Source organism: Seriola dumerili, unplaced genomic scaffold, assembly GCF_002260705.1.
Source record: "Seriola dumerili isolate Sdu_G_001 unplaced genomic scaffold, Sdu_1.0 BDQW01000219.1, whole genome shotgun sequence".
NCBI classification, from domain to species: Eukaryota; Metazoa; Chordata; class Actinopteri; order Carangiformes; family Carangidae; genus Seriola; species Seriola dumerili.
Window position 1 is genome coordinate 1,783,320 of NW_019174474.1, and position 22,426 is coordinate 1,805,745.

The following is a 22,426-nucleotide window of genomic DNA, read 5'->3' on the forward strand; positions in this document are numbered from 1 at the left end:
AGAAATCAGACAGCAGAAAAAAATTTACTTTCAAAAATTGGCTTTGCAAATGTTTTATGAGGAAGACATAAAAAAATGCATTTGTTAAGAAACTCAGATAAGTCAGTTTTAAAGAAAGCAAGCGCATACATCGGGTAATGTTTCTAAACATCTGCCACTGTCAGGCACTTATCAAAAAACTTTAACAGATATTTTTTAGGAAGTCAGGCGATTATTATATTTGAGTTCTCAATTGGAGTTTGGTTAGGATTTAGGCAACAACAATCTACTTAGTTAGGTTAAGGAAAAGATCGGGACTTGGTTAAAATAGACCTTTTAATAACATTAGAAAGCCTATTCTACCAGAACCTCTCCGTGTGGACTTCATTCAGGTGACCAGGAGAGGCTTAAAACCAGGTGTAAATAGTCCACATTGGCTAGTTATCCTGGGTGCAAAATAGCATTGTGGGCTATTGGAGACTGGGTGACGTTAGCATGCTGTGTTCAGAAAATAATGGGCAGATTAATCGATAATAGGATTAATGTTTGTTGCAGGTTATTTCTGAGGCACAGGAATCTTAATCACGGCAATGGAAAACCAGAAACCAGAAAAATAACTGCCTGTCCTCTGCAGATTAGGCAGTGTTGAAAACAGGATCTCTTTTTTTTTACCAATCAATGTAGTTTCCTGTGTTTATGATTGTTGCTCAGCAGTCTTTAACCCTTAGATAAATGAGCATTTGTTGTTGAATGGAAAGCCGGTATACTCAAAACCCCTCTGTAATGTATGATGGACAGATGCCGACAAACGCCATCAAAGTGGCCCAGCCGTGAGTGGAGATGGACGGAGGACGAGGATGGACCAGGATCATCTGGGAGTTCATCAAAGAAAAGGTGATAAAAGTGGCGTTCAGGGGTGGGATGGATAACACACAAACACTGGTGTGACTCTACAGAGGAAGGAATGCCCACGCTGGCTGACTCTATTTTTTTTTATTCACAGACCTAAACACGGTGGTAGTGAGGGAGGGTTATTGTGGAAGTTATGTATGTATGTATGATGTGGGGGAGGGGCTTTTTGTGATGTTTCATTTCAGTTCACTGGCTGATGCCTCTGGGAGAGAGCAGGATGGTGGGGTTGGCTCAGCCAAGAAAAACGTGGAGAAAGCATGAGATAAAATGCTTTGAATGTTTTCTGACATTTATGATGACAAAGTATTTCTGTTAATGATCCAGAATGCATTGCTGAAGGTTTTTATATTTTTTTTATGTCCAGAAGGAAAAAATGACTGGAAATGGTCCTGCTGTAACAGCAAAAGTGTACTCCTGTAGTTAGATAAACTGTAGATGTAATTCTTTATATTTGTTTTGTTTGTTTAGCTCATCCTTTCCATGTTGATGTTGAGCTGAAGATATTATGACCTGGGTCTGCACTACCGTGACCAGACTTGATGACCAAGTTCACCATCGACTCCTGCGCCTGGCGTGTACTTAAAGAAGTACCACTGTGGCGGTTAAAGTGCCACCATCACACCTGATGAAGGCCAGAGTGGAAGGTTTATTATTCCTATTCTAGTTTGAGTAGTTTAGACTTACAACCCCTGGATTGCTGCCAGAAAGAATTTAATATTCACTGCCATCAAAGTTTTGGAAGACAGTGTAGGGGACTACACAAAGTGTATTTGTCTTACAGATTAGATGGTAACATTTTGTGCGGTATCGCAAGTAAGTTTGAACTGGTTGAACTTCTGTTAAAGCTGTAATTGAGAAGTCCCATTAGTGTTTTGCATTTCAAGCCTAAATACAAAGACTAGGGTAGAGAATAGTACAAGCAGAGAAAATACCAAGATATTTACATGACAAAAATACACTATGTAAAAAGGGTCTTCTGGAAAGTGGAGAACTCTTGATTAATTTGGGGAAAAAAAGCTTAGCATGCTTATGCAGAAAGGAAATATCCAAGCATGTTCAGTGAAAAGGGTTTTTGGTTTCTACACAAGGCTTCACTACAACAGGACATCAAAACATGAGGAGGTTGGCTTCTTTACTACCATTTTTACAGAGGTTACAATTGCTAAAAAAGCCCAGTCGACCACTCCATTTTAACTGATTAATAACAGATGTTTTAGTCAAATGCCCTTCTTCAGTGTGCAAACTAACCGCAGCTGCTTCCGGGTGAGCATGCTCATAGTTAAATGGTAGATGATGAAAAACATTCTGATTGGCAGTGCAGCTCTAGATGAACTGAGGCCCTGTGTTGGTTTCTATCCCCAGCATATGTTCTAAAGTAATTTGGGTATGTTTTTTATATATTAGAGTTTAGCTGGAAGAAATGTGAAGAGCCCTAATGGAACCATCAGGAACATCCTGGGCGGCAACCGTCTCTCCGTGAAGGCCAATCATCTGCCAAGGAAGACATTCCCCGGACTTGTAACCAGGGGGGACACAGCCATCACCATCGGGCAGACATGCCATTTGGTGATCAGGTGAGTCTCCTTCTAAATGCTGAAAGAAAATCTAGCAAATTCAGCTTATAATGTAATGCTTTTTGTTTGTTGTTTTTTTTTTCTACCAATTTTTAAGGTTAATTAAACTTGTTGCTTTTGTTTCAACAGTACGAGCAACAGGGGGGAAAAAAAACTTTGGTGTAGGACCAGCCTGGCAATTTCAAGAATTATCTCCACCTGCTGATGGAAGTGCAGGCAGGAATGGGAGGTCTATTGATTTTCCTGCTGGTGGCTGCGGAATGGGCATGTACAACACGGATGAGGTGGAGAATACACTTAATGGAAGGTGGAGATGCTCTAAGATGGTTTGTTGTTTCAACAACATCCCATTAAAATAAAAACAAACTGCAAACAGCCGTGTTAGTTCCCTCTCTGAATAACTCTTTTGATTACCCCGCTGTGACTGTTGGCTCCATCCCCAGGTCCATTTTTTTCCTACTGCAGATGTTAAATCTTGTTAAACGGGTCAGCGAATAAATAGTTTCATTTTTTTAAAACGGGTTTAGAAAATGGGAGCCAAAACAGGAACTAAATGGTATCTAATTGGCGCCATTTGCTGCCATTGAATTTTGTGCACTTATACTATTATGGGGCAATGTACTGTATGTGCGATCAACCCAAATAAACTGCAGCTTGCCCATTTTTCATACTTAACAGAGGAACATGTTGTTGTTCTTTAAAACCACTCTCATGCATAAAAGAAAAACAAAAAAGTCCCACATACTTGAGTAAGATTTGCTGGTCAGATTTGAAATGTTCCCCCCCCCCCCATTGCAAATGAAGTTGCCGTTGGTAAAGGCTACAAACGGTGTGTGGGGGGGAAAAAAACCCCTTTCTTCTTCATTTTTAAAAGCACAAGCTTTAAAAAATATTCATAAAAACCTCTTTAATTCATACGTTTATTTTTGGATTGGTGTAACTTAGGCTGTAATTCCCTCATGACTATACACTGCAATACCTAAGCTTTCATTTTTTTTTTTTTTCACTTTTTCATGCTTGAAGATAACCTTGATAGTACTATTAAATTCTTGCCTAAGGGCTTATTTGTAAAATTAACACAACAGTTGCTGGCAGTAGACAACCACTTTTCAACCTGCTTCGCTACTGTTTTGGTTGGCTTTCGTTCAGAGCGGGGTGTGTTTAATTTAACAACATCAGAGTCATAGTAGGCGACTCTCAATTTGTCAAGAGGACAGTTGTTAACCCTTTACTACTGATAAAAAAACCTGAGCAGCAGTTCATGAACAGTTTGTATTTTCTTTCCAACAGTCTATTACAGCTTTGCACACAAACTGCTTCCAGTATGCTATGGCAAAGTGGCCCCTTACATGAGCACAAAGAACACCACTTCTTAAAGCCTATGATGGCAGGTTTAAAGACATCTTTCAGGATACTTTTGAAAAGTGGAGTGTCCTTCTCTCTTGGTTTTGATTGGTCCCCTTTTTGGCTTTTCACAAACTCATGAGTTTATTTAAAACTTTTTCTTTGTTTCTTTTTTCATATTTTTGGGGGTTGTTGGGTTGACATATAAACACGGTAGTATTTGTTTTTGTAAATGCATACATTTATTTAAGTATTTTTGAAAAATTGAAGAAAAACAGAAAAATTGCTTTAGATTGTATTTGCTTTCTACAGGAACTACAAGCCTGAGTTTGAACAAATTGAGATCTGGTATTGAGCACAGGCCTTATTTGCATGATATGGTCCGCCCAAGTTGCTTAAGTCTTCTGGAGCCTTTTGTGTGGGCTTGCAAGAACTACGATGGAGCTGTTCAGTCTGATTATTCCTTGCCACAGGTGAGATATTTGGGAAAAACTCCTCTGCCTCTTCGAAATTTATGTTCCCACAAAATAGTGAAACCTACAAGTGCTTTTTGAAGCACCGCCAGGTTTTGAGCATTGTGGGTTGCACTAAAGCAGGATGTTTGTGTTTTCCGTTATAGGTTTTGGCTCTCTGGCACTGATACATCAGTTTCTCGTTGCCCTGATGGCAAGACTATTGAGGCTGAGGCTGCCCATGGCACTGTGACCAGGCACTACCGTGGAGCACCAAAGGTTAGTAAGCCATTCACAGTTCTGTCAGTCCTCATTTGGAAAGCATCTCAGCTGGGTAACAAAACAGGAAAAAATAGAGAGAAAAAGCAATAAATTGAAGAGAGAAGTAAGAGCAAAACAGACCGTGCAATCTGTGATTAATACTTGCCATCATGTTGGTGAAATCGAGAGTAAGAAGTATTCCATAGATGCCCAATAAACTAGCATTACAATTGATGCTCTGCATTCAGAATTATTTATAAAGAATACCTGTCGTGTAGTTAAAAAAGCTAACATTGTCTCAACTTTACTTTCAGGGAAGAGCGACCAGCACCAACCCCATTGCCAGCATTTTTGCCTGGACCAGAGGCCTGGAGCATCGTGGCAAACTTCGATGGCAATCCCGACCTTATAAAGTAAGAGAAAGTATTATAATTATAGCAACATCTGACCTTGGAATGGAGACATGGCTATTTCTTAATGTCTTTGTTTGTCTGCAGGTTTCCAGACCACTGGAGGAGGGTTTGCGTTGAGACTGTCGAGCGTGTACATATGACCAAGGGACCTCGGCAGGCGCAATCCATTGGCCTTTCCAAGTAAGTTTATTTCCCAGTACAGTATGCTTTAGTTTTTTACTACTTAAAAAGATCATGGGTGAGTGATGATGGTTGCACTCAATGGTCATTTCATGAGACACACCTAGTTTTTGCTACTTATTCTTAGTTTTGTTTACAGATTCATCCCTCATTGTCAGCTACGTGCTTGAAAATATCCAATAGGGATCTTCATCCAGCTCATTGTCATGCCAGCACGTCCTGAAAAGGCACACCCTTTAAAACAAGTTCAGTTTGATGGAGTCATCATTGCAGCAAAATAAAAACTTAAATGTCTTTGTGGTGTACTGCATGGTTTACACAACCGACCATGTTTTTACCTGGGAGGCGTCTTGAGGGTTGAAGGAAGAGGTCTGGCCCCAGAGAACTCTAAAAATAAAGAGTGGAAAACTTCTGTACCTATGTAACATCACAAACCTAAAAAATGTATGAATAAAAAGCATGAGGAAACTATTGTGGAGATAGGGTTTCTGTTTGCACTGGGACATAAATAGTCGGTAGAAAATTAGGAATTATTAAGGAACATGAAGGTCCAATATTTCATTTAATCGCTTGATGGGGAATATGATTTTAAACTGAGCTAAAAGCTTTTTTTAAAAGCAAAAATAACCAAACATAACCATCGTTTCAGCCTCTTACTGGGGATGTGCTTCTAACTGTATGTTGAACATCTTGTGTTTTGGGACTGTTGGTGAGACAAAACAAGAAATTGGCGAGTGACATTGGCCTCTGAAAATTGTTAATGTAAGAGCATTTTTTTATTTATTTTTTTTACTGTAGTTCTGACATTTTATAAACCAATTATTTAAGATTAACGTTGATAGATTTTTATCAGTAATGCAAATAATCATTAGTTGCAGTCTAATTTGAATTATGTATCGTTTAGTCCATGAGGCATCTTTAGTTTTGGGACATTAAGCCTATAATTGCACTTAAAATAAATAATGGATTGTGCTTTTCAGGCAGATTTTCCTTTGTAACTTTAGATGAAAATTATTCCCTTTGATTAGGAACCACCACCCATCAGCGTGAAACACTTACATTAAGACGGATGTTTCTTACCCTGATTCTAAATCTGCCAGCATGTAATACAGGTTGGAAACTTGAAACCGGCCCGAAACATTGCCTCATGTCTTTTGAGCATGTTTTGAGGGAAGTTTCATTGCCCCTGCCAGAGAGTATTGTTTTTGTTACTGTTAATTTGTTTGTTAGCTGAATATCTTGAAAAACACCGACTGATATCAATGAAGTTTGGAATGTTGAGGCCATGGTCCAAAAAAAAAATTGATTGGTGTTTGTTGCAGTTCAAAATGTGGATCCAGGAGATTTTAAAGGATTCTAATATCATGAAATATTAAAAGTGCATTTTTGCTTGATTTTCAATGAACATTTTTTCACTTTTTTGGGAATGAAGAAGAACAAACTGCACATGTATTTGCATGATCTGTCCATCTAGATCAGGTACAGATTGAAAGATTTTTTGAAAACATTTTATTAAACCCTTACTTAAGGTTGGGCAGCCTGGGTGAAGGTACTGTATGATGCTGTCTGGTTCACCAACTTGTTCCTGCACATGGACTTGATATCTTTTCTAGATTATTTATTAGTTGGCTGCCCTGTCTCTATCTTTTACTTTCAAGAATTTTTATCCATTAGGACAATGCAAGCTTACCACATCTGCCAATGATTGGATGTTATTTTTGTGATGAAGGTGGTTATTCTCTGGGACACTAGAGACACGTAAATACTGGGAGGGGGACAGCTGATGTTTTAAAAAATTAATAACAATTTGTAGTAGCGAGTCATACTGTGTTTAAAAAGTGCTTAATTATTTGAGTAATGATAATGCTAATATTTGAGTAATGATAATGCCTTTATTAACCAGCAACATAACAATGCGAAACCCTAATAAAATATATATATAGTATATATAATATATATATATATATATATATATATATATATTTTTGTTTTTTATTTTTTTTTTAATTATTATTATTATTATTATTATAATAATTGTATGCTAATTGATTGCTGTGTGTTATATTGTCTTGTTTCCCAAAGCGTAGCATTGGAAATTTCTGATCTGCTCTGTCTTGTCTTCTTCATTGTCAAGTGAACGATTCACTTACGTCCAATAACTACAGACTCCTCGGATGCCATCCAAGACAAATCTGGATAAAGCCCTCGGCAAGTGAAGGGGACTTGAAAGGAACTTATAGTTGGGCCTGGAGAATGCAATTGTCACTCTTCTGTTTTTTGTACCTTCATTTTTAACTAAAGGTCAATAAATCCACTTGGCATTTTGTACTGAAGGAAAAAACTACTGTCTTATGGATTATTTATGTTCTATTAGGTTATTAAACCAGTTGAGAGATGTCCTTCCAACCTGATGCCCTCCCTCACAATCCTTCCTCTTATTTAACAAGGTTCTTATTTTCTAGTAATGTGAAATACTGTATTCAGTACTGTGTTAATGCCTTGGGCAGGACGAAGCTGTGTCAAAACATAATTTGCCCAAATAAACCCCTTGTAATTGATTCACTTATTACTACTTTATTACTAGTATTTTCTCTTTGAACAAAGTGAAGCACAACCATTTTTTTTTAAAGGTAAATAAATTATTACTTTTTACCAGTATTGTCTGGTAACAACTTTACATAACATTTCTATTCACGATTATCTCCACACTAATGTCTAATCAAGAAAGCCATTGAAGCTGAACATCTTCCCCTTTGTATTACATCCACTTCAAACAGGTGATGAGTGAACACAGAAGCTGAGAAACGCACAAAAATGAGCATTTTTATTATTAAATGCGCTTATATCAACATGCAAATGGATACCCTTGTTTGCAGGGTACAAGTTTGAAAAGCTAAAGCACTGCGGGAAAACTGAATATATTTGAAGCATTTCCACAAATCATTTATCCATGAGGTCATGGCCCTGTCACATTTGTTGGGAGGTTTCGTTCATCACTTGAGACCAGTGTACAGCATTGATGGATGTTTCACGCTCTCGCAGACAATGGTGGCAACTTAATATTTCTGTCCGAGTTTTTAGGGGACAATTCTTGTTGAGATTCATTCCATTTAAAAAAACAAAAAAACGAAAAACAAAAAAAGCAAAACAACTGCAGTGGATGCAGGGTTTGCATTGCTATTTGAAAAAATTACTGCAGTCTTTGTGTGAAGACCTTTTAGGGAAAGATGTGAGGTTTGTTGAAAGAGAAGCTGTTACCACATCCGTTCTCTGTGGTAATCTTTGAAGAGATCTACAGATGGGTGGGAGGGGAACAGGAAGACGAAACGTGAAAATGCAATTTTCAGAGTGCTTTGACTGGACCCCAAGAGAATGTTCCAATGTACCATCTTCGTGACCAATCACATTCAAGGTAAAAGAGATCTGACCATTGCCCAAGCTGCCAAGATTTGATCCAATTCTTTGGTAAAGGGCGTCCTATCCATATAGGTCATAGAAAGTGGTGAATGTTGTGAATTTTCTTTCGTCAATGTGAGTGATCTTAAAAACATTCCACAGAAACAATGACATTTCATAGACTAGAGATCAATACAGGGTGATGCATTTGTGTGATAGCTCTAGGAGAAATCCGTATAGTAAAGTTATGACAGCTGAGTGGTCCTCAGTGCAACGCATGTCTGGTATTACTGGTATCCAGGCAAGTCTATGGAGCAAGGATGTGAGCTGATAACGAGTTGTCTGTGTACTAGGAGAGTAGGAGCAGCTATACTACAAAGTCACCAGACTCTCGACAAGAGTCTCAATGAAACTTATCAAATCACTATTCTCTCAAGGAACGGCTACAAGAGTGTGTATTTGCAACAGTCCTGTAAATGCAAAAGTGGAACTGTGTGACCCTTTGCTCCTCGCGCAAACAAGCATATTTGAGCTAAGATGAAAAAAGTATGAGGAGGTGATTTTTTTTACCCACTCATTTCCCGGAAGGATGAAGTGAAATCCACTCTGTAGTTCCCTTCTCATCTCACCCCTTCACTCTTAAAGCATTTTCTACCATCCAGAGGCAGTAACTGAGGGGACCTAGCAAATTTGGGTTGAAGTGTAGTGAGATATAGGAAATGTGCCGTAAAAGATTGTATTCAAAGCAATGCACCAGTGTTGTGTCCCTTTAATGCTAAGGGTTATAGGTGAGCTTAAGATATATATAGATGTGCTTTTTCCAAAATTATGGCTTGGCGATGAGTTGATGTGTGTGTTGGTCGCTTGGTTTTGTGTTAGGTGTGCTATACTTGGGGGGATGGGGGGGGGGTGCAGAGCGAGTATAGGGGTTCGTGCACTCTTTTATAGTATATAGATTTTTTTGTAATTCTTATGTTTTTAAACGCTAAAGATTGTGCATCCTATTTTTTCTTTAGTTTTCTTCTCAAAATTATTATACTAATACTATTCATGTGCTTTAGACTCGCTAGTGTTGTGTTAGACGGTGGTAAAATATCGTATAGTGAATAACAGGGGTAGAAAAAAAAAGGTGGACTTCTGCATGTTCACAACTAATTTTTGTTTATTCACAATACGAGTGATTCCCAGATTGCATTTCAGTAATTGAGTGCAGTTTGCTGGAGGGATATACCTTTTCCGACTTGTCCTTAGTAAGGAAACATGATCATACTTTAAACCCAAGAACTCTATAGGCCTTATGTATAGCTAGACTAACATTCATAACATAAATCACTAAAGCACAACGTAATTATACTAATCTCGTGCTCTCTCATATGTTAATTCCACTTGTGTGTATTTACGATAGTTGGGTCATTTTTAACTAAATGGGTCGATGACAGATACTTGAACGCCCTCATGTGCTCCTTTCCCAATAAGGTGCTGTGTGTAAAATAAACGTCCATTGAACATAGACCTTTTACGTCAATGTCCGGCTCGTGATTGTTGTTAGTTTAGCTCCATACGCCGTGTTTCTGCCTCCGTCCTCCTCATCTGTGAATTCATAAGGCTCTCCTTCCTTCGTATTGTCCCCTTGTCATGCCTTCTGGCAGTGTCCCTGCCAGGTTTCTGAAGTAAAGAGAACGGTAAAGACTCGCTAAACTCCACCTGACTTACCCGACCGCTGTTCTAACTAGAAACACACTTCCACCAGACCCCTCCTCCAAGACACACCCCAGCCCCTCTACTTACCGACGCAGTACACCTTCCCCCTCCCTTCCCTGCTTTCCCTATCACGTCCTCCGTGACTAGAACGACAGCATGTGCTCAATCCTCACGGCATTCTAAATACTGCTTTGACCTAAGATCCCATCACATGGCGATGGCTCAGCTGGGACCACCGACGCCACCACCCACCTTCAAAAAACACCAACCTTGCCACCTCACGCCCGATTCTCCACACCCAAGTAACATGCTCGAGTCTTATACAGTGACTTCCAGGTGACAGGAGCTGAAGTCGACTACATAACCTCGCACCCATGTAACACCCACATTGCAGAGACAGTTCCTCCATGCCTCATACCTAAGGAATTTGCCCACACACCCTAAACGTCCACTCCATCACCCACACACCTTCCAGCTATATCTCTCCATCATCACAGTACACCGCGCTGCATCTATTTCAAAGTAGAGAGCTGATATTACATTGAAGCAGACCTAGCTTTGCATGATATCCGTCTCCCCTCCCTATCTCCACACCTTGTGCCCTCACTCCTATTTCCGAGCCACTCCATAGACTAAGCTCCGTCACTGCTCTGTTGACCTTCATGTGTCGGCTAAGCCGTCTGCCCCTATCAGGTTGCACATTTCTGCTCGGTCACTGTAAGGCACTGAATGCTTTCCCTGCCCCGGCAAATGGACGCAATTGCCAAATCGTAAGCGGAACACACACACACACACACACATTACCACACAGAGCGAGAGCGTATGCTCAACCACATTATCCTACGTTGCGTATACGAACTTTACCTCGCAACACACACATCACATCCCAGAGAGTCCTACTTTTCCTTCTATTTCACTCGTTAAACGAATACAAACACCCGTCCCATTTGTCTGGGACCTCGATAGTTGGTGAACCTTGAACTGTAATTTAAAGTTCCAATATTGACTTCATCACCTTGCATTTTGAAAGGGCTTGACCGGCAGGATTGGACAATCATGTGTGTTTTTAAGAGTCTGCTTCTGGACAAAGGTCTTGAAGCAACGTGGCATTGGAAAGGGCCTCACGATCTGCGTGAGGATTCAAATCGTGAGTTGTCGCGTTCTGTTCATTGATCGTTATGGGCGAGGGACAGGCCAGTGTACTAAACTCACTCTTGCCCCCACTCTAGACCCGCTCACACCATATTGCACAACTTACTGCTATCACCAACTCAAAACCACCCATCAGGCAGGCAAACAACAAACAACTACACAAATTGCTATCTCAAGGCAGATGTTCTAACTCTCAAATCTTGAGCCAAAGATATATTGGTTTAAGCGACGAGCAACAACTATATAACTGAGAATCACATAGCGAGAGGCAAAACAACACAAGCATTGCATTCCGATGCTGATTCGCGTAGCTCGTTACACTCACATCTCGTGCACATCTTGACATTCTGGCTATTTGATCGCAAATACTCTGACTACAGACTACTCCATTATGACTCTCTCCCGCCCCCAAGTGATTGTGACCACTGATCCTCCGTGAGTGTGGACCATTATTTCCCATATGTCTAACAAAGGATTCAAGAATAATCACATATTCATTTTTTCGTATCGTCTTTCTTTCTTTTTAGCGTCTTTTGTTATAATTATTAAACAAAAGTGCGATTTCAGGAATGCACAAGGATGAGATACCTTGCTTGATATGGCACCGGAAGTGAAGTGTTACTAGTGTTGTTCCTATATAGGTATAGAACATGTAATAAAAAGCAGACATTGTATCTCAGAGTAATTGGAAGAAGGACATAGTAGTACTTCTCCAGAGCATTTGAATACCCATGACGAACAAAACACAGGAGAGTGTAGCTCTGACTTTTTATCATCCTGCACCAACCCAAGACACTAGGCAAACACATGCAAGTGGGGGGGGTTGAGCCACACAAACACTACACTCAAAAGTTGACCTCATTCTGTCTCATTTGTACACCTAAATGTTAGATACAAGAGGACATACAAGCTAGTGAAATTTTCTAGGTACAAAAAACGACTGATGCAAGTGTGCAGATGTTCTCCTATTTTTCTCTGACAGCATGGCGATTTACAGTTCACATTGATCTGAGTGACCGCTAAGATACCGACTGCAAGGCCAGGTGAGTTTACACCAAAATTTCCATAATAAGATTGCGCCTTATCATAGTCGTTTAGAATGTGTGTCTTGTGTTATATAAAGAACACGGTGTTTAGTGATGTCCTGATAATGGAATTCACTATAGAAGTCCTAGTCCACTTTTTAGCCATGTTCTTAGTGCGTGCATTGATCACTCATAAAATTGGTAGAGGGTTCAGAAATAGAGCCGACAATGTGACCATCTCGGAAGCGTCCAATATCTACAGTATCCTTCTTGAATGTGTGGATGATATGGAGCGACTGCCGTTGCCTGGCTGACCAGTACCTTGTGAGTAGTGAAGTGCAAGTCCTTGTTGTATATGGTGACGGAGCCGGCTCGAGTGGTGTTAGTGCTAGGCATTCAAAACGTGCCAACGATCGAGCCTACCGCGCGAAAAAGCGGTGAAGTGGTCCGCTACGTGTCTGAGGGTGGCTTATCATGCAAAAGACTGGAGTATACACTTGTGCCATGCCCTTTGGTGCAGGTTAAAGATCGGACAAAGGAATCATGCCTCGCCCAAGTGACTTGCATGTTGGATGTTGAGCTGACGTAGGGCCCTGCATGACTGGTTTCAGCAAGGCTGCCCCGGGACCCCACAGGAAGTGGCTGGGAGCAGTCCCGGAAGTCAACTTCCTTGGCTGGCGCCTGTCTAGCGAGTTGCTCCGGCGCGTTGTTGTGTTCTTTATTATATTGTCCGTAGAAACTCCAGGACCACACTGGTCAGAGGGAATGCGAGAGACGTGGCAGCTTGGACCATTCGTCGCGTTAAGCGTACAGATATGTTTCCTCCGTGGCTTATGTTGCCTAAACTCTCTAATGTCTTTTGCGAGACTGTTCAGAGGCAAGTAGAGAAGAACGAGAAGACAGCGCGATAGTCCAAAATGCAGGGCTCTCGCTCAAGCAAGAAGTGACCCTGAAAAAAAGAGGACTTCGTGTATGTATGAGGGGTTCTTTCTCCGACTGTTCTAGAGAGGATGTCGCTTTGGGAAAGAGCGAATGTAGGACTCCGTCTTCATGTTATGGGCCTTGGTGAGTCATGCTGTCTTCTGGGAGCCAAAGCCTTCCTTGACACATTACTAATTCAGCTAATAGACACCTTAATGTAAGATTACAGGTCAGGGTTCCTCTTTCGAGATGGGTTGAAGCGCACAACAGGAAGAGTCCGTGATGTCTCTGTGTGTGAATTAGATTTGCTCGGAACGAATATGCGGAATGTACCCAGAATTTTCCCATCAGATTGCAATTGAGGGACCTATATTAATCGATGGGAAATCTGTATGTGCTTATACTGGTCTATGGGCCAGGGGAAACAATTTGATGTGAGAAGGAGTGGGGACTTTAGTGTAATGTATTCTAGAGGGAAATGTGTAGGGACTTCTCACACATGGCGATAGGCATTGCCAGACGTTTCCAGACACCTTCATCCGCCACAGTCAACGCAGATAATGATTTCATCAGAATAATTTTACTGTACGTATGAAATGAGTACCAAGAACTACCAGGCTCAATGCTGCGATGACATTCAGCCTGGTGAACTTGAAGATCCTCTCCTGAGGTCTTTCCATGACATCCTAATGCGTTGTGATGCTCTGGCCATTTCTCTCTCATCTCAGCGTCCAGGCGCTGCAGGAGAGTAGCCGCACTGTGGTGGCCGTAACGCCTACCCGTACAGATTGACCGACCTGATAGGCCAAAGCGCTCATATGGTACGGTTACTGGTGGGGCATGCAGAGCCGGAGGCCTCTCCAAGAGGACTTCCCAGCGTCTCGCCAGTCTTAAGGTGGGTTGTCTAGTGCTATCTTCTTCTTCTTGTGTCCCTCTCCTACGCCAAGCCATCTCTTCTTGGCTGCACTTCCCTCCCTCTCCAAGCTTCAACTCTGCTTCATCGTCTCTATTCTCGGGAGGGCCATTCTCTATCTTGTTGCACTCCTAATGTTCTCGGTCTTGTCACCGATCTCTGGTGCTGAGTCGGCCCCGTGGAGTGCCCCTCGTGCCTCTCCACCTGCAGTCCAACTGGTTCACACAATGAGCACGACGATTCACCGCTGTGATTCCGGCAGGCTCGATAGGGCGCCCTCAATGGGCTTGTACTCTTTACCCATGGCAGGTGGGAATGCCCTTTGCTTGGGACCTCGAGAGAGCGTGACCCTCTCCGCCCCACTTTGTGCCAGAGTTGATGGACGACCGGTTACGGGCCCGCTGGTGTCATGTTTGCACCCGTGGGAATGCGGAGACCGAAAAGGAAGGAGGGGTATCAGTGTCAAGTCTTCACCTTTTAACCTGAGCCTGCGGACCTTGGAGCTTTGTGTGAGTGAACCCTCTAATTCTCCTTCGTTCCTGAGCTTTGTCCTCGCACAGACGGTCCGCCGGCGGCAGGCGTCTTTTTTCACTACAGTGTCGGGGCATGGAGCTGACGTCCCGACAGATGAGGTAGCGCCAATTGGCCCTAATCGCGGCAGGCGTCAACTCCACGACTCATAATCCCAGGCTCGTAAGAGGTGTGAGACTCTTGCTGGAACCTCCCCATAGTCCGAGGTCAGCCATAGGACAGACCCCAATGCGTGGCCCCTACAAGCTGGTTCCCTTTACTGATTGAGATCGAGGGCTTACTGCTCCAGGTGGAGGAGGGGGGCACTCTCTGGGCTCCCCAGTGTAGAGCCATATAGGAGCAATGGTGGCCAAGATTTCATTCTGGGAGATGAGCCAAGAACAGCTGCCTGAGCCAGAGATAGCACCACCACAGGCTCCGTCTGCGTGCCACATCCACTTGGCCTTCAGTCATCTTGGGTAGTACGCACCAAAGCGCGCTACTCTCCTCCTCCTGGAAGAAAAATACAACATAAGTCAGAAAAAGTAGAAGCAATAATATGTCTCTGTGTTTAGTTTTTTTTTTATTATTATTTATCCGTTGTTTACAAACCCGCCTTTCACAATGTTTCCTCATATAACCCCCATTTCCCCATTGTAGCCTCATGATATTGGTAACGTTCCTATTAATACAAACAAAAGGTTTTCTGTGGCCGTAATATTGAAATGTGATGTTATTTAGTTTTGAAGATTCAGTGCCCAGATTGACACTATAAGCTATTACAGTTCTTCTTCCCAAGACTCAAGGAGACTACTAAGATCATTTTTTCAGGGTAACTCTGTGAAGCTGCATTTGGACTACGCCTTTTTTCTTTGCTCTGAATCCACAGAACATTAGATTTAAAGATAAGGCAGATCTTGTGTTAGCACCCCACTTTCTTCCTTGACAGGCTTTAGAATAATAAAGAACACAACAAGGGATGCAGGTCCAGCCAGGAAGTTGACTTCCGTGGACTGTCCTCAGCACTTCCTGTGGGGTCCGCAGCCTGGCTGACCAAAGTCAGCTCATCACTGGAGCTATCTGTCCCATTCATGAGGAGCAAAGTGTCTCAGCTTTACACTCAGAGACTCTCTCGTAGCCGACTTCATAATGCCTGCCACACTGGGCTTCCTTAACAAGATATATATGCCAGCAGGCAGTCTCATATCCATAACAGACATTCGATTGAGCTTCGAAGCTCATTCTGTATTCCAGACCGATGCATAAGACTTGCTAACATAATTGTATGGTTCGGGAAGTGTTTCAGACCCACATGCACATGTTTACCCTGCCGCATGTGAAAGCGGAACAGTGAAACTGTGAGGAAAAAATTGTGGTATGATCAAACTGACTCTCTGTGGTAAAAGAGAAGTGAGTATTTTGTAGGCCACTGGTTTCAGGTGAATCTAACTGGTATGAAAATGTATAGAGAACAGCTCTCACTCTTGCTTCTTTTTCAGACTATACACTTAGTCTTCACTCTGTGCCATACAAGCAAGAGGCTGCCTCCTTTCCTGACAGAATACAAAAGAGAAAAGAAAAGAGTAGATGGAGAAAAGGGAAAAAAGGAAGAGGAGATAGTGATATTGCAGGAATAAAGGTGTGTGTGTATCTATGTGTGTGCACATGTGTGAGTGTGTGTGTGTGTGTGTGTGTGTGTGTGTGTGTGTGTGTGTGTGTGTGTGTGTGTGTGTGTGTGTGTGTGTGTGTGTGGTGTGTGTGTATGTTGGGAGAGGGGAGTAGACCTGGATGCCCCTTGATAACCACGTTCATTTATAATTACTGCTTTTAAAGTAGTCAGACAGAGACAGACGTGTGTTTGTGGAGGAAAAGAAAAGGAAAGAGACTGGGTGTTGTATTTGAAAGCGTGTATGTGTGTGTGGTGTGTGTGATGTGTGTGTGTGTGTGTGTGTGTGTGTGTTTGTGTGAGAAGAGAGAGGAAAGAGAGGGAGGAGAAGGAAGGAGAAGAGGAAAGAGCTGTGGGCGGGGGGAGGATGGAGGGAGGGAGACGGAGGAGAGAAATGAGATGGAGGGGCTGAAAGATAAAGAAAGAGGGGGAGAGGGAGGGGAGGAAGGGGAACGAGAGATTTGAGTGAGCATGTGAGAGGAGGGAAGAGAGAAAGGAAAAGGAGTGGGAGGGGGTGCGAGGAGGGGGGTGTGCGGGGGGGCGCGGAGAGAGACAGAAAAACAGAGTGAGTGAGTGAGTGAGTGAGAGAGAAAGAGGGGAGGGAGGGAGGGAAGGAGGGAGGGAGGGAGGGAGGGGAAGCTGAAGAGAGAAGAAAAAAGCAAAGCAAAATGAAAGGCTGACAAAATGAAAGAGAAAAAGACAAATGACAAGGAGACAGGGAAGGTAGGGTAGTAATTGCAAGAGTCCGTACTTTCACATTTAAAGTTGCAACTGAAAGACACCTAAGGACAAACAATTAGAGCGGCAGCAGAAAACGTGCGGCAGAGACAGAAACACAACTCTTATCTTTTTTAAAAGATGTTCCCACTGCGGTACTCATATGAATGTGAAAAGTAATCAGGCTTTCCCCTCACACTCACGCACAGACATGAGTGTAAATACCTCACCAACTAACTGCAAAACAACTAAGCACCCCCCCCCCCCCATACACACACACACACACACACACACACACACACACACACACACACACACACACACACCCCCTAACCCTTAATGGCAACACGTCTTTCTGCATCTTTAGCTTTCAAACTCACCACATTGTTCCTGGAGTGATGTTTGAGGTGTTTCAGGGATCTCATCCTTCAGGAGAAATGAGTGGAGTAAAAAAATCCACCTCCTATTTATATCTGTGGGAGAGTGGGGCGGTCCCACGGCTCATCCTCCTCCTACTGTTGCTGTTATCAGAACTGACTGTGCCTGCCCCCCTCCACCAGCCCTCCACCCCACCACACACACACACACACACACACACACACACACACACACACACACAGCATCACCCCATTTCTTTCTCTTCCTCCCACCCTCTCCTTCCCATCTCACTTCTCTTTCTCTCCTCTTTTCTCTTACAAACACACACACACACATCTTATCTCCCTTTCTCACTACATACAATTTAGCATGACCCTTCAACACACATTTCTCTTTAAGGCACACAGAGACACAAGCTCTATCTTTTCTTGATCACACTTTATACTTTGCATTTCCTTTTTTTTTCATGAGCGTGTGCTCAAACGCACAAACAATTATAAAATCAAGTCAGTAGTTCCTCTCTGTGCGTGCAGACAGATATATGTGAATTTACGCACACACAAACATGTTTATATATATGTATGTAAGCAGCTACACTCAGAGGCACGTACACACTTTCACAACATGCACAAACACTCAGAGAGACTATGGGTGGAGGTGCGTCTGTCAGTAGCAAAACAGTCAGACAGATAATGTCTGAGAAATGCTAAAATTTTAACTTTCCAGAGACCGTGTAGTTTGCTGCCATTATTTCTAGATTCAAACTAATTAACTATTGAGACAGCCTGAAGTATACTGTCTGAGAAATTCAGAAGAAAAAAAAATTGAGTGACAAAAGAAAAGAGAAGGAGAAAGAAAGGAGAGAAAAGCAGTTAGGAGAGAGGGAGGGAGGGAGACAGACGTGGGGGAGAAAGAATAAGGAAGAAAGAAGCAGAGGGAGGGGGAGTGAAGCTGAGTGGAGGAAGAGGAGGAGGGGTGGGGGGGTGGGTGGGGGGGGTTGGGGGTGAGAGAGACAGAAAGAAAAAGGGAGAAGGAAAGAGAGCTGGGTGGGGGAGGGAAGAAGAGAATGCAGCAAAAAAGGAGGAAGAAGGAAAGGAGAGACGGGGAAGGGAGGGGGGAGGAGGGGGGTTGAGGGCATAAGAAAGGATGTGGCAAAAGAAAGAGAAAGAAAGAATAAAAGAGAAAAAAAGAAAGAGGGGAGGGGAGTGGTGGAGGGGTTGGGGATGGGAAGAGAGATAGAGGGAGGGTTGAAAGAAAATGCAGTGAAAGAGAAGAGCGGAGGAGGGGGGGCTGTGGTGGGGGGGGCAGGAGGAACGAAGGAGAGAGAAAAAGAGAGAAGAAAAAAAGGGGGATGGTGGAGTGTGAAAATAAAAAAGAAGAGTCCATCAGCAAGAGAAAAGAGAAAAAAGGGGGGGGTGCAGAATGAAGGAGAGGAGGAGGAGGAGGGGGGGGGTGAGAGCAAAGGGAATGGAGAGAGGAAAGGAGATAGAGAGACGGAGAGAGTGAGGAAAAGGAAAAACAGCAAGGGAAGACATTAACTATTGAACTTCCAGATTTCTTTCAGGCTGTGTTGAGAAACAGTGCGGCAGAGTACCTGCGGGCTAAGTACAGGTTGTGTGCTTAAGTAGTCGGCACTGAAGATGATCCTGATAATTAGACAGGTATTCTATTATACCAGAGCTTACCTTACCTTTTAACTAGTAAACAGGGGGAGGGGGGGGGGGGGGGGGGGGGGTGGTGTTGTTTTAAACATATATCTATAGGTGCAGGCGAGCGTGACAAACATTGTGTGGACACATGCCAATTGTGACTGTGAGGCTGAGGACTGTGCATAAACATTTCCTACTAAATAACAGGAAAGGGCAAACCTTGAAAACCTTGATCAATCATCAGCGACTGGGAGTGCTGCGAGAATGAGAAAGATAGAGAGAAAGGGGAGCGGAGGGGGAGGAGGGAGAGATAGGGAATGAGAGTGAGCGCGAGGGAGGGGGGAGAGACAGAAAGAGAAAGAGATTGAGTGAGGGTGTGAGTGAGGGGGAGAGATAGCAGGAAGTCGAGGGAGAGAATGGGAGAGAAAATAGAAGGAGAGCAAGGGAAGAAACAAAGAGATAAGAGGCTGAAAGACAAAGAAACCACATGGAAGAAACAACAAGGGACACGTACATAAAACAACACAGAACTAGCCTATGGGGAAAATGAAAAAGACACAGACAACAAAAGTTTGGGGAAGAAATACACTGGCTCCTTTCCAGGCCTGAATCTTCATAACAGCAAAACCTGCTTGCCTGTCCATTTACTTTGGGTACATTTGTGTGTGTAGGGCCACGGAGAACTAACAGTGGAGACGGCTGCGATAGATAATAAGCGTAAAATTTCATTCAGTTCTTAGATTTCTACAGGTTCCTATGTACATATGAGACAGAGAGAAAGAGAGTGTGAGGGAAGTAAGCCATTGCCCTGCTCTCAAGTGTACTAACCCTCAACAGGGATTTCAAATGTGTGTTTGTGCGTGGTTGCGTGTGCGCATTTGTCTGATGTCTGAGATCAGGGACAAGTACACACACACACACACACACACACACACACACACACACAACACTGACACCAACGGGCTTTCAGTTCCCCACAGCCCAGAAACAACACACTTCTGACACGGGTGTCCATATGACTTATGCTGTATTTTCTTCTCTTTTTTTTTATACCAGAAACTACTTGTCCATTTCCAAACCCAGGCCTGGTTTTGTGTTGTTTATCTACAGGAGGACAACCATGCAGTGCAGTGTCACATCCTCTCCATGATATAGGTCAAAGTTATAACTTTTTTTTTTTTTCAGCAAGAGGAAGAGAGCAAGTCAGAGAGGTAGAGAGTGAGGAAGAGAGAAAGAAAGAGTAAGACGGATAGAGAGAAGAGGGGGGTGGGGGGGCAGATTCAGATATCAGCTGTCTGTTTTACCCCTGAGAAAAGCTCAATGAATCATAAAACTGCAAAGGACTCATTGATGACAACTCTGTTTTCTTTCTGTCTTTCCTTATTTCTTTCTTTCTTTCTTTTTGGTTAAAAAAAGCGTGAGTACACATTCTGACAAATGCAAATGACAATATGGTGGAGAAAGTGCATCAGCCGTAGGTTAGTCTCTCATATATATACACCCCACTCCTCTTACTGCATGTTAGCGAGCTCACATTGTCAGTGTTGTTTCTTCATCCAGCCCAGTGACAGGCTGCACACAGCCCGAGTTTGCTCTGGCTGTGTGTGAGACGCTGTGCTGGGTGATGGCTATAATTCAACATCCTTTCACTGTCAGGCAAACGGGATGCTGTGTATGTTTCTGTATAGGGTTGTTATAGCTACAGTGTTCAGGTGAGGATTTTCTTATGATCAGGAAGCAAGGAAGAGAAGAGAGGAATCAGTTTGCTCTGTGTTTTGAACTTTGAGTTATTGGACTGATGTTGATGTTTTAGCTGGCCGTTCCTCTCAGACCTGTGTCTCAGGCAGCAAGCCCACACACCTTCTGTTATTTTCAGTGCTGGATCAGTCTCACCTCTGCACGGCATGCTGATATAATAGTAAGTCTCAAGCATGATTAGCTGCTGTAATTAAGCTTTCACAAAAAAAAGAAAAAAAAAAACACAGCAGGCTTTTTCATAAGCACAGAACAGACAATCTCACACAGCATGAATCTAAGCAATGCAGATGGAATATAGCAAAAGTGTATAAAAGCAGCCACACCCTAGTTGCACGCCTCCAGCTTCTTCCATTAAGGTCAGTAAGAACAGACTGGACACACAGACAGAGAACACAAACTGAAAAAAAAACAAAGCTACAGTCTTTATCAGTATTGCCTCACTCGCTGCTGCTGCGAGGGAGAGCAACTTTAAATGTGCAGAAGCATACATGATTAGACGAGGTAGACTATAGGTGAATCACTGTCAACTTCAAGCAAATAAACAAACAAGAATCTGCAGCATTTTCTGCATTTCTGATTCAATATTGATGCTTTCCATGTTTGCTTGTTTTTCCCTTTTTTGTATTATAAAATTTAAACAAATCAAGTCTTAAATTCCCTCAACAAATCATTCTTACGGAAACCTCAAGACAGGATGCAGAAATGGCCAGAGCAAAAAACCCTAAATAAAAGATTACTCTCCCCATTTTGTAGTGGGGGTACTAAATGGAAAGACAGAATATTAGCAATGAAGTAGCTCTGCTTGGAGACAACATTGGAGAAAGGAGTGTGGGGAGAGCTTGAAAAAAAAAAGACTGAATATAAAGGAGAAAAGACAGAGTTGAGGGAGGAGAGGAGAAGAGCATTCAGCAAGGAGGATATAAAAGGAACAGAGAGGGGGGCGAGGGAGTGAGACAGAGAGCTATGGAAGGAAAGAGAGAAAGAGAAGGGAGAGAGAGAGAGCATAAGAGAGCGAGAAAAAGAGGGGGGCATGGGAGAGCAAGAGAGAGAGGAGGAGAGAGAGATCAAGAGAAAGAGGGAGGAGGGAGGGAGGGAGGGGGAGCGAGTGAGAGAAACAGAGACAGAGGACGAAAGAGAAAGACAGAGAGGAGAGAAAAACAGAGAGGGGGAAGGGAGAAAGAGGGATAGCCACAAGAGACTCAAAAACCACAGAATAAAAACCCTCTGTCTGTCTGTAACTCTATATAGATATACAAATATGAATCCTAATATATGGGCACATTGCATTTATTCAGCGGGAAAGGATAGTCAACAGTGCAGAATTCAACATGCACCTCAAGTTCATTCAATAAGTCAGCAAACACAATGTAGGACCATGGAGAACTCATATCTTCTTATCAGGAATGCAGTTTTTCATTGCAGTAAGGTGGGAGAGGAATTTTACCAAGGTACTTTATCCTATTTTAGTCGCTCTGAAGTCTCTTCCTGCTATGTGATTCATGGAAAAGTATGCTTATAAAATATA

The 22,426-nt window shown here is 42.7% G+C and overlaps 1 protein-coding gene across 2 annotated transcripts in view; it reads right to left on the reverse strand.

The window, feature by feature from the left end:
• znf710 (zinc finger protein 710) overlaps window positions 1–17,561 on the reverse strand; it is a 24,334-nt gene extending 6,773 nt beyond the window's left edge. For both annotated transcript variants that reach the window (XM_022754747.1, XM_022754746.1), the window contains exon 1: window positions 17,497–17,561. In XM_022754747.1, coding sequence (XP_022610468.1) covers window positions 17,497–17,541 — 45 coding nt within the window. In that variant the 5' untranslated portion in view covers window positions 17,542–17,561. The remainder of the gene's footprint in view (window positions 1–17,496) is intronic.
• Window positions 17,562–22,426: the final 4,865 nt, after the last annotated feature.